The sequence below is a fragment of the Gracilinanus agilis genome, chromosome 1 (assembly GCF_016433145.1).
Source record: "Gracilinanus agilis isolate LMUSP501 chromosome 1, AgileGrace, whole genome shotgun sequence".
Taxonomy (NCBI): Eukaryota; Metazoa; Chordata; class Mammalia; order Didelphimorphia; family Didelphidae; genus Gracilinanus; species Gracilinanus agilis.
The window spans coordinates 246,305,383-246,318,686 of NC_058130.1; the positions used below are offsets into that span (position 1 = coordinate 246,305,383).

At 35.8% G+C, this 13,304-nt stretch overlaps 1 protein-coding gene across 1 annotated transcript; it reads left to right on the forward strand.

Moving 5' to 3' along the window:
- The first annotated feature begins 12,531 nt into the window (after nucleotides 1-12,531).
- Nucleotides 12,532-13,086, forward strand: LOC123231251 (interferon alpha-16-like). Its single transcript, XM_044657506.1, has one exon. It carries the CDS (start codon nucleotides 12,532-12,534, stop codon nucleotides 13,084-13,086), a length of 555 nt encoding a protein of 184 aa, XP_044513441.1.
- Nucleotides 13,087-13,304: the final 218 nt, after the last annotated feature.

Here is a 13,304-nt window from a genome sequence, read left to right on the forward strand (position 1 = left end):
TCTGGCTCTGTGTTGTTGTGGACCACCGGGATTAACATCTCTGCTCTTTACTAATGAAAATATAAGTCCAGGCCAAAAAAGAATGATGATAATAGCTCACATTTACATAGCAATTTAAGCTTTGCAGAGTATTTTACATATATTATTTCATTTGATCAATCAACCAGTAGAAGTACATTTTTAATGTAACTCTACCACATTCTCAATAACTTCCCTCTATGAATAGTACATTCCCAACTTGAATCATGTGACTCTATAACACAGTGCCATATGCTCAGATGACTAGCTGCCTCTGTTCTTGGCAAAGGGAACACTGGCAAGCGATTCCTTTCTTCCTTTTCCCATTTTCTGATTAAATTTTTGGAACCTGCATCTCTACTTCTCATTTGCCTTTTAATTGTGCAAACATCAGCTGCTTGTCCCTGGGGTATTTTCCATCTTTTCTCAAAAACAATCAGTCATTTATTAAGCGCTTACTATGTGCCCAGAAGACAGAAATACAAAGAAATACAATACAAATACAAATTTTTAAATCTTGAATATTTTTTCAGATAAGGATAAGTGAAAGATTTGAGAATAAATATGCAATGATGTTTTCACGAGCAAGCTTTTTTTTTTTAACCCTTACCTTCTTTCTTAGAATTAATATTGTATTGGTTCCAAGGCAGAAGAGCAGTCAGGTCTAGGCAATGGGGATTAAGTGACTTGGCCAGGATCAAACAGATAGGAAGTGTTTGGGGTTGCTTTTGAACCTAGGACCTCCTATCTCCAGGCTTGGTTGTCTATCCTCTGAGCCACCTAGCTTCCCCTATTCTTTTAAAGAGAGAAACTAAAAATGGAAATGCAAGATGAAAGGTTTATGTGACCAGAAAAAATAATGTCTGACTTAGGAGGCTTAGCTAACCTGGGAATTAGGTAGCCTGATTTCAAACATTTGGATAATTAGAATGGATCACTAAAGATGACTTTAAATATTCAGTTGTTCCCAAATTATGTACAGGAATGAGTTAAAATTCCTCAATTTCATATTCAAGAATCTGGCTTCAATTGCTCTTTCTTGCCTTTCCTAAAATTGCTTACCCAACCAAATCCTCTTCAAAGCTTAAACTGGTTTACTCACTGATAGAGAGTCTTCTTGCCTTCATCTGTACTTTTCCTCTTAACTTTCTGGAATATCTTTTCTTTTCCTTTCCACATGTATAGTTAGAATTATCTTGAATCCCTAAAACTAAATTACCCATACTTCTTTTCTGTATTACCCACAATTCTTTTTGCCTTTCCTATATGTGCGTCTTTATGAGGTCTGTATATAATTTGGATTCGCTCTGCCATGCCCTCTCTCTTCCACGTGAAGTGAGTGGGGAACATTCTCTGTGTTCTCTAGCTCTCTAAATATGAATAAATCTCTATAAATATACTTTTGGAGATATTGAATATTAATTTTAAAATCTACACACCTTTCTACATCTGACTTTGTACAAGAGTTCACTTTTCTTTATGCCTTCCCTAATTTCTTCCAATCTGAAGGATTTTCTACCTCATATGAACTCCCTCACAGGACTTTCCAAAACAGTTACTGCAGGTTACATTCAGTGGAAATTAATTAGGTACATCCTTGTGACAGTTCTCATAGTGTTAGTTAAATATTATTTGAATATTTCCTTTTTATAATTATTTTGTTTGTAACATTACAATTTCCAGGTATCTCCCTCCCTCTTCTCCCTATGCTTGAGAAGGCATAATTTGACAAAAAGATGAATGTATTTATAAAATTATATCTTCCTTGTTTCTATCTATCAGTATTTTACTTGAATATTTTCTTGTTAGTTCATTGTTCATGTCTTTTTTTTTCCCTGTCTCTGTACTAGATTGTAAGCTTCATGAAAACTGGAAATCATACAGAAAATTCTGTAGGTTAGTGAAAATTCATCCTTCCTTTGTGTTCTTCTCTTTCTAAAATATTCACCATCACTCACCTCTTACTGAGCAGGACATTTTCAGAACCGTCTATCTTCCTTCCTCACCCAATGAAAATTTAGTAAAAGGAAAAAGAGCCAATTGTGTGAACACTGGCTTATTTTCCCAAATTTTCAGAAATCAACAATCAACAAGAATTTAGTGAGCATTTACCTTGTATCAGTATTTTCTCATTGCTAGGGATACAAAAATGCAAACATACAGCCAAAGAGCTCTCATTCTAATGTTGAATTGTTCCCTGACAAAGAATGTTCCTGTGCTCTAAAAGTTCTGAAGTAATGGGTACTACAGAACACCAAACCATAGTTGGGCAATGTTCTGAGATCATAAAATCTTAAATTTAGAGCTACGAAGGGCCTCAGAGATCATCTACTTATAATTCTCTCATTTTACAAATGAGGAAACAAAAGGTTAAGTAACTTGCTCAAGTCATAAAGTTCATCACAGATATTGAATTTGAACCAAGTCCTTTGCCTCCAAATCAAGTGGTAAATAATAATTCACATTTAGGAAGTTCTTTTAAAGTTTGCAAACAACTTTCTTCATAAAACTTTTGCAAACTTTAAAATACTATATAAATATTATTATGACTGTATTATTATGATTAATTTCATGAGGGAGGTAGTATAAATATTATTAGGGTCATTTTAATAGACAAAAACTAAGTTCTACAAGAGCTTAACTAATTTGCTTTGTGTATAACTAATAATTATATAAAGTGGGATTTAGACTCAAACATTCTGGGTCCAAATATAATATTCTATATGATGTAACACAGTGTCTCATACAACAATATGAGAGACACTCATTTGGGTTCTGGTAAATGCTAATAACCAGCTCTCCAAAAAACATGTGATGTACGTTTAAGTTTAATCTGCATTATCTACATTTTTCCATCACTTTTTTTTAAAATCTAGGCAATCAATAAGGCAATAAATCAAGCTCTGATCTGTATTTTTTTGTTTTGTCAGTCTGACAGTTTTGGCTTCTCATATTACTTTTGCCTTTGAGGAATTTTTGATGTGGGGAAAATAGAATTCAAATGCTTTAAAACCCCCAACAGAAATTTCAGACTCTTTGCAATTTGTTACTTTTTTTCATTCTCCCTTCAAGAAGGGACAGAAATTGTTCTCTTTGTGTTACTGGTATGATGTCCATATTGTACACATCCACATTGAAAGTTTGTCATGTCACTGACACGGGTTGGTATAAGCAGGCTCCAGAATATCCGATGATTAAAGCCTTTAAGGTTTGTGAAGCACTTCAAATACATTTTCTAATTTGATCATCCACTCTGTGAGACATAGTGAGGCAGGTCACACAGTTAGTAAGTGCAAGAGGTAAAACTTGAACACGGGTCTCTCCTATCTCCACGTTGAGTTTTCTGTCCTCTCTTCTACTGTTTCTCCCAGGTTGGCCATGGGGAGGCATTGGAAGAATTTGAGTAGAAGTGATATCATTATAGCGATGCAAGATTACTCAGACAATTTTTGGTGGAGGGTCTGGCCCAGGGGTAACTAGGAGTCAGGAAGAACAGTTAGGAGACAAGTAAAATGGACTTAGGCAGAAGAGATCAGGACCTGAGCAGGCTGGTTGGTGCAGAAGTTGAGACAGACTAAATGCAAGACACAGTGCAGAGATGGACCCAACAGAACTTTTCCTAACTGAATGTGGAGGGGGAAGAAGAAATGTAAGGATGGAATTTGTGCAAGGGGGATGGGTCAAAAGGAGCATTTATTCTTATAGAAAGGAGTCCTAAATTACTCCATAATGAACCAGTGATGACATCAGACCAGTAACACAAAGAGAACAATTTCTGTCCCTTCTTGAGGTTTTTCAAATGAAGAAAAGTAACAAATTGTAGAGTCTGAAATTTCTGTTGGGGTTTTTAAAGCATTCGAATTCTATTTTCCCCACATCAGAAATTCCTCAAAGGCAAAAGTGATATGAGAAGCCAAAAGGAAACTGAATTCATGTCAAATGTATTGAAAAGAGAAGCAGAGAAAGTAGTTTCCTCTCTGTTCAAGGGAAGTAAATTAGCTGAGGTGAACTCAGCACAGTGAGCATAGCAACTTGGAGGATCCAGAGAAACCAAAACTACAGGGCTATGATGTAAGGCTAGGACAACAAAAGAGCTCTGGGTAGGGGCTAGAGCAGAAAGCTAAAGGGGATTCTGTGGAATTTGAAGGATACAGAAAATGAATACACACATACAATCACTAAGAAAATTCCAAAACGGTTATTTGTTTGGGCACCCTGCAACTCCAATAGAACCTGGAGTGTCCCATATGTTAGCAAGTATTGAAAAGGAATCTGTGGGACAGACCATCCCTGACTTCCTCTGCCCATGAGAAGAGGAAGAATTGAGCTTAAACTCATATGCTTCAGAGTTGTTCATCGCTTCCCGGAGATGGAGTCTCACCAATCTGACTTCACAGGAAACTCGTTTCTCATTCAGGGAGTAGGCATTAAATTACAGTCATTGAATGCTGGAGCAAGGAAGGACTCTAGAAATAATTTCTGCTGAATTATTAAATCCTCAGACTTGGGCATATTGTGATGGGCAGTAGATTTGATTCAATAAACACGTGTAAATATCTATGCCTTTTTTCAATTCAGTTAGATTTTCTTTATGAAATCTGAGACTCAATCATATGGTGCACATTTAGTATAACTGTATTATTTTTATGCTTCCATTTAGTGTCTTTGTTTTTCTCTAATGATAATGAGAATTTTCTGTCTGATAGCACTGTGTTCTAGACAACTGTGCTCCTTCACACTGACTGTGCAATCTCATCTTTGAGTCCATGCCTGTGAGCCCACATGTGCATATACTTACACCATCTTGAAAGCCAGCTGGCTCTACGAGCTCACTAAGCAGGATGTTGTTAGGGAGGCACACCACTCTATCAGAGTAGGAGGTCTTTCATTGCACAAACCCATCACAAAGTCACCATTTCCCATTGCAAGCCAGACTTTCCTTCCTCGTGAGAATGCACTTAGTCAAGGTGCAGACACCTAGGTTGTTTATAAAATTTCCCCCCAATTTTCTGCTTTCCTTCTAATCTTGGCATTTGTTTTATTTGTACAAAAACTTTTTATTTAGTGTACTCAAAATTATCCATTTTATACTTCATAATTCTCTTCATCTTTTGTTGACTCATAAATTCCTCTCCTATCTATAAATCTGAGAGGTAATATGTTCTGTTTTTCTAATTTTCTTATATCTCCTTTTATGTCTAGATCATGTATTTATTTTGATCTTTTCTTAGCAAAGGTGTAAGATGTTATTGGTTTATACCTAGTTTTTGCCAGGCTACTTTCCAGTTGTCCCCAAAATTTTCATCAAACAGTAATTTCTTATCCCAAAAGTCTGGATCTGTGCTTTTGTCAAAAACAAGATTACTCTAATCTTTTACCACTATTGTGGTATGTCTCTAAAAGTATGTCTCTACTGTTCCACTGGTTTTCCCTTCTATTTCTTAGTCAGTATAGTTTTGATTATTGCTACTTTATAATACAATTTAAAACTGGTACCATGACTATGCCTTTTGCAATGTCATTGCATTTCCTCACATGCTATATTGATGATTAAACTGATACAGACTATGGATTATGCTTCAATTCTCAATACTAAGGATAGATAAAACTAGAAAGTCTGGCTCATCTCTCTCTATTTAAAATAAGATTTTATTGATGTAATTTATTTTTAATCAATAAAGTATCCCACAGCATCCCTCCTCTTTTGTACCCCTAAAAACTGTTCCATATAACAAAAGGTATTTTTAAAAACCAAAAAAAGAAAAATCAACATCAGTGATGAATATATTGAAAAATTCTGAAAATACATGCAATGTACAACATGTGTGGTTCTCCTCTATCTGCAAAGTGGTGGGTGGGGAATGTCTTCTTATATATCTTCTGGGTCATGCTTGGTCTTTATCTTGAACATGGAACGTTGAATCTTGAAACATTTACTTTTGATTGTTTTGTGTGTGAATGATTATTCTTTCAATTTTCACTGTTGTAGTTAGTCCTGCTTGCTTCACTCTGCATCAATTAATATAGATCTTTCTCAGTATCTATCACATTTATTATTTCTAACAGCACAGTAATATTCCATTAAATTCATGTACCACACTGTATTTAGCCTAGAGGTGAAACGAGCAAGACACAGTGATAGATTAAAATCCCTAAACCCTAGGTAGCTGGGTTTATAAGTGTGGGACTCCCATGCCCAGGCGCCTCAGTTTACAGATGAAAAACCTGAGAATTAGAAAGGTTTATGATCACAATGGCATTAAGTAGGATAAATACAGAGAAGCATGGAAAAATGAATGAACTGATTCAAGTCAAGTTAATAGAACAGTGAAAAGCAATATAGACAATGACTTACAATGTAAATGGAAAGGACAACCACCTCCTCCAACAATATCATCTGAATATTTCAAAATTAAAATACCAGATCTTGTCTCAAGGTATTGATATGAGAAGACACATTCTCCCATTTCTTTGAAGAAAAGGGGAACTATAGGTATAGTACGTTGCACATAATGCCAGTCTTTTTTCAATACATTGGTTAATTTTGCTGAACATTTTTCCTTCTTTATCATAAGGATTAACTTTCTGGGAAGAGATCATAAGAAGGTACAGTGGGAAATGTAGGTGATATTAAAAAGAAGGACAATTTTAAAAAATAATGTAAAGTCCATGAGGGGTAGGACAATTTTTGCTTTTTAATTAAAATCTCTAGCAGCATTTAGCACAAATAATAATTGTTTAATAAATTATTTTTCAGGGGCAAGTACAGGATGGCAGAGTAGAGAAAGTGCTACAGCTCCCAATATTCCCTTCCAAAATACTTTAAAATAACTCTACAAATTAAATTCTAGAATAGCACGGCCACAAAAGGTCAGGATAAGACCTTTTTCCCCACCCAAGATAATTTAGGAGGTCAATAGGAGAGGTCTGTGAGGTCAGCCCAGAGCACAAGCAGTGGCAACCCCACTTGTGGACCTTAGAGGAGGCAGCAACAACAGCAGCAGCAGCAGCAGCTTCAGGGGCTCTTAGCTATGCAAAATGATAAGCAGGATGGTTTCAGAAAAACCTGAGACCATATTAGAGGAACTAATGCAAGATGAAGCGAGCAGAACAAGGAGATCATAGTACACATTAATGGCAATATTATAAAAATGCACTACTGTGAAATACTTAGCTACTTTAATCAAGACAGTGATCCATCCAATTCCAAAGGATTCATCATGAAAAGTGTTATCCACTTCCAGAGAGAAAACTGATGAGCTGTGAATTCAGATTGAAGTATAATTTTTTCACTTACTATAAATAAAATTTCTTCTTGCTTTATTTTTTTTACAACATGGCTAATTTGGAAATGTGTTTTGTATGACTTCACCTGCCCAATTTATGTGGATGCATCTTTCTCTATGAGTGAGGGAGGGAAACATTTGGAACTCAAAAAATTTTTAATGAATGTTAAAATAGAATTATTTTTTTAAAATAAGAGAAATGCTTTTTAATTCATTTCTTAATTCTTTTTCTATTTAAGTCTTAGTTTCCTCTGATAGATTTTTATTCATTTCTTGTTCCCACAGAATGAGTTTTTTCCCAGATAAATTTCCTAGTCCCCCTCTTCTCTCTCCATTTTCCTAGGAATTTCATAAGCTCTTATAACTTAAGGAATTACCTCTATGCCAATGACTTTTACATTTAATTTCCCATTCTTGGTCTCTCTCCTGAATTCCAGTGAAGCATTTTCACTAATTATTGGTTAGATTCTCCTACATGTATCATTAGCGTCCCTGAATCAATATCTTCCAAGTAACATTTTGTCTTTCCTCCTAAATGGGAGGCAGTAATAGAAAAGATAAGTATCTGAATATAGAATTAGGTAACTTGGATTCAGATTCTGGATCTGGCTGCTTAATGTTTTACCTTAGATAAGTCACTTAACTTCCCTGGGACTACTTTTCTTCTGGAAAATTTGTGATTTAGAAAAAAGATGATTCCTAAAATCTGTTAGGATTACAATTCTCTGGAGACTGTACATTCATTTATAATTATTTACTAGATTGCAAAAGCAGATTGGAGAGAGAAAAAGCATTGCCAGCTACCTACATAACCTGAGTTCGAGGCTCACCACATGTCTACTTTCACTCCCACTGCTTTCTTTCTAAATGAGTATATACTTACTTAATCCATAACTTAAAACAATTACAATGTTACTTTTTCTGGGTCTCCCTCTTTGGACAGTCTTGACCTCAGTCCATGTCAGAAGCTAGTCTTCCAGATGCCAGGAGCCAGGTGGGACAAGAGGTGAGCTTCTTCTAGGATGCCAGGAAACCAAAGGATTCTCTTTACATGAATAAGCCCCAGATCTCAAGTTCCCAATCAGATCAATGAATGGGGATGAGACTAAAATGGATTTTCAAAACTTTCCTTTTAGAAAGGAAAAAAGGAACATATGTTAAATCACAATTGTTGGATCTTCCCCATGTGCCCCAAAATTCAACTTTATCTGTGTACCTTTCAGGTTGGATCAAGTAGGAGAGACCTGTGGCTCTGTCTTGTTGAGTTTGGCTTTCTGTCTGTTTTGAAGGGCTTTTCTGCCCTCTGGAGGCTTCTTCTCTGCACTATTGATAAACTAGATTAAGCCATTTGAGGTGATCTGCAGAGCTAAATGTGCTCTGAGGCCAAAACTTCCAGAGGCCCAAGATGGAGGAGTGGTGGCTGAAGGATACAACCAGGCTGCCCTCCTCTCTGCCCTTCTCCTCCAGCTGCCTCCCTGCCAGCTGTGGTCAGAGCCCTGAGCCTCGTGTAGCTGTGGTAGTAAGGCATTCCCTCCCACCTTCCCCTGAGATCCCAACAACCACCTGAGTCTCAGCATAATAGGTAGGGGAGGGACCCTGGGACCTTCCTTCTTTCTTTTCCTTAAACTCAAGAATTCACCCTTTTCTGCCTACCTTTTAAGTTGAATTAATCAAGAGGGTCCTGCAGCTCTGTCCTGTTGTTGGATTTGGTTTTCTGTGTCTCCTCCCTTCCCCCCTCCCCTGCTTGAAGCTCTGTTTTTTATTGGTATGAAAGGATTTTCACAGAAGAATCAACTTTTGCTGCTTCTAAGCTGCCATCTTGACTCCATCTCACTCTAAGCTTTCTTTAAATATGTTCTTTGTCTTAAATATAGTCTGTTTTTACTCTTCATAATAAAAAGTTTATTTTTATTTTCTTTCATTGATTGAAATTTTTCCTTATCTCTATTGACCTCAGACATAGAAAATCTTTTTTCTTCTCATTTTCATTCAATATGTATATTTGTTTTTTAAGTGTATTTTTCTTTTTTAAAAAATGGAAAGTTTTGTTTCCTTATGCACTTTACTATTTCCTTTCATTTTATTGGATTATTTAGCCCATTCAAATGTAAAATTATTAGTGTCTATTTGTTTTCTTCTATATTAGTATAATGGAGTTTTGTTTAGATTTTTCATTCCCCTCCCCCTTTTAAGTCAATACTTTGTCTCCATGCTTAGTTCTCTTCCCATCCATTCCTATTTGCTAGCCCTATGTCAAGTTTGAGTTTCTAAATTAAGTTATTGATTTATTTTAATATCTTTATTCATTTGCATTCTTCTGTTTATTTCCCCCATATCAATTATATGGTTAGTTCAATATACCCCTTCCCATTTTTAATATTTATTAGTTATCTTTTTTTATTTTGTTTCAAAGAAATTTCTCTCGGGTTTTCTTTTTTTAATTTCCTTTTTCTTTCTACTGTTTTTCCCCTACTGAGGGGAAAAGAAGGGTGAAAGGGAAGTTATAGACATGGCTAATGAGAAGATGGCAGAACAGTGAGGTTAAATATTATTATATGTAGGTGACAATGTAATGAATGATATGAAGCAAGTACAAATCAGGACATTTAGGTCATACAGTGTGAATTTTGAGGGTGAAAAAAATTTTTCTCTAGGAAATGGATTCTGGACTGAGTATTAGCAGGCCTGATGAAAAGAGCCAGGGAGTGAAGTAAAGAGAGTAGGTTTGGGGGCAGCTGGGTAGCTCAGTGGATTGAGAGTCAGACCCCAGAGATGGGAGGTCCTGGATTCAAATTTGGCCCCAAATACTTCCTAGCTGCATGACCCTGGGCAAGTCACTTAACTGCCATTGCCAAGCCCTTACCACTCTTCTGCCTTAGAACCAATACCCAGTATTGCTTCTAAGACAGAAGGTAAGGGTTTTAAAAAGAGGTCATTGAAATCATGGGAAGACAATAGCTAATGAAGGTCTAAATGCAGTTAGTGGTAATGGAGGCAGTAGGAAAAGACAGAAACAAGAAATATCAAGCATAACAACATAACAAACACAAATAAAACAAAGTTGTTATAACTTAGAAAATGACAATATGTGAACTACTAGGGAATGAGATTAACAAAGATTATGTAAATCGCTTCTCAGTTTTGGATAAAATCAAGTGTAGTAAGAAATATTAGGTAAAAGAAAAGACATGACCAAAAAGACCTTAATCTGTAAATCCTCTTTAAGAGTAAATTTTGTGGGGCAGCTGGGTAGCTCAATGGATTTAGAGTCAGGCCTAGAGACAGGAGGTCCTAGGTTCAAATCTGGCCTCAGACACTTCCCAGCTGTGTGACCCTGGGCAAGTCACTTGACCCCCATAGCCTACCATTGCCACTCTTCATGATGGAAGGTAGGTTTTAAAAAAAATTTTTTAAAGAGTAAATTTGGAATTAACTACAGTGGGATATTATCTCCCACCCCAAAAATTATGAGAAAGAGAACTGTAGTGGGAGAAGAGGAATGGGAAACACTGAATAAGGTGAATTATCTCAAATAAAAGAGGTCCCAAAGAGCTATCGTAATGGAGGAGAAGTTGGAAGGGAGGTGGTGAGCTTGAACATTACTTTCATCAGATTTGGATCAAAGAGGTAACATACACACTAAATTGGATGTAGAAATCTACACTACCCTCTAGGAAAGTAAAAAGGGACAGAGCTAAGAGAAGGGGGAGAAGGGTTTAATAGAAGGGATGATGGGTTTGGGGAGATGGTACTTAGAAATAAACCATTTATTAGGAGGAACAGAGTGAAGAGAGAGAGAAAGAGAAGAATAAATAGGGTAAATGCAAGATGGATGGAAATAAATAATTATCATAATAGTAAATATAAATGGAATGAACTCACCCATAAAATGGAAACAGATAGAAGAATGAATAAAAACAGAATCCTACAATATTCTGTCTATAAGAAATTCATATGAAGCAGGTAGACATATATAGAGTACAAGTAATGAGCTAGAGCAGAATCTATTATGTTTTTAACTGAAGTAAAATAAAAGCAGGAGTAGCAATCATGTTAGACAAAAATAAAGCAAAAATAAATCTAATTAAAAGAGATAAGGAAGGAAATTATATCTTACTGAAAGGTACCATACACAATGAAATGTCAGTGCTAAACATATGCACCAAATGGTATAGAATCCAAATGTTTAAAGAATTTAAATGACTTATAGGACAAAATAGTAAATATATACTAGTTGAGGATCTCAATTTTCTCTCATAATTACATAAATCTAACAGAAAAATGAAGGGAGAAGAAATTAAAGATGAAAAGAATTTTAGAAAAAAAATTGATGTTCTATGACTGGAGAAAATTGAATGGGAATATAAAAGAATATAACTTTTTCTTAGCAGTACTTGGCACATACAAAAAAATTGACCATGTATTAGGGCATAAAATTTCACAAACAAATGTAAAAAAAGAGAAATGTTAAATGCTTGTTTTTCATATCATAATGCAAGTAAAGATATATTCTATAAAGAGTCATGCAAAGACAGATTAAAAATTAACTAGAAACTAAATCGTATAATTCTAAAACATAAATGGGTCAAAGAACAATCATAGTAACAATAAGTAATTTTATTGAAGAGAATGACAATGATGAAACAACATATCAAACTTTGTGGGACAAAACCAAAACAGTACTTAGGGAAAAATATGTATTTCTAAATGCTTACACCAATAAATTAGAGAAAGAACAGATCAGTGCATTGGACATGCAACTCAAAAAGTTAGAAAAAGAAAAAATTAAGAATAAATTAGTTGCAGTTCCACAACTGCAGGAAAGGGAGATTTAATGACATCTTCTAAGATCAGTATTGAAAGTAAGTAAAACCAGAAAGTAGAAAGTGAAGAGAAAATCTCATGCTTAGAAAATGAAAATTCCATAAATAGGTAAAATGAGATTGCTGATGGATGACAAAGAGCTTCATATATTAACTCTCTTTAAGAGTAAATTTTGTTTCATTTCTACAAGTATTACAAAAATAGGATTGTAGTGTTTTCTAAGACAAATGTGGAAGTAGATAAAGAAAGTAGAAAGTGAGGTGAAATCCCATGCTAAGTAAAGAAAGTAACATTCAGCACTATTTAAGGGAGAGTGGCCTAGAGGCCAGATAACTCAAGAAGCTGAGACAAAGGCTCACTGGTCTTCTAGCTCAGCCAGTCCCAAACTATTCTCAGCATCACTATGACCTCCTTGACTTTATTGCCAGTTGTCCTGGCTCTGCTCTGCTGCAGCACCCTCTGCTCCCTGGGCTGTGACTTGACTCAGGGTCTTCTGGAAGACTTCTTACTTCTAAGCCAAATGAGCACGTTTTCCCACTTTTTGCCATGTCTGAAGGATATGACCAACTTCAGTTTCCCAAAGGAAGCCATGGAAGGCAGCCAGCTCCAGAGGAAAGATTCCACAATCATTGTTCATGAGATGGTCCACCTGACCTTCACCCTCTTCAGCCAGAATGCTGTTCCTGCTCCTTGGAATCAGACTCAGCTCAGGCAACTGCTCATTGGACTGGATCACCAGCTAGAACAGCTGGAAAGTTGTCTTGTACAAGATGTGGAGTGGGAAGTACCTTCCTTGGAAAGTGAGAACTCCATGATGGCTCTGAAGAGCTATTTCCAAGGAATAATCCAGTACCTTCAAGGAAAAGGGTATAGTCGTTGTGCCTGGGAATTCACCCGGATAGAAATCAGGAGAGTCTTTCTGTTTATGAGCAAACTCACCAGAAAATTCAGGGACTAAAGAAGAAGTAGACTTTCAGGTCTTCAAATCATTGACTGCTTCCTTCAAATTAAGCATCCAATCATTAGAAAGAATTGTTTCCATACCAACTAAAAATCATGTGTCTTCACTGAATTATTTTGAAACATAAGCTGACATTCATGTACAGAAAATTTTCACCTATGCTAAATAGCAGAACATTTTCATTCATTCAAACATTTATTTATTTGTTCATGCAT

Coding starts and splice junctions, on each gene's coding strand:
- LOC123231251 (XM_044657506.1), top strand. CDS start 12,532: ATGACCTCCTTGACTTTATTGCCAGTTGTCCTGGCTCTGCTCTGCTGC.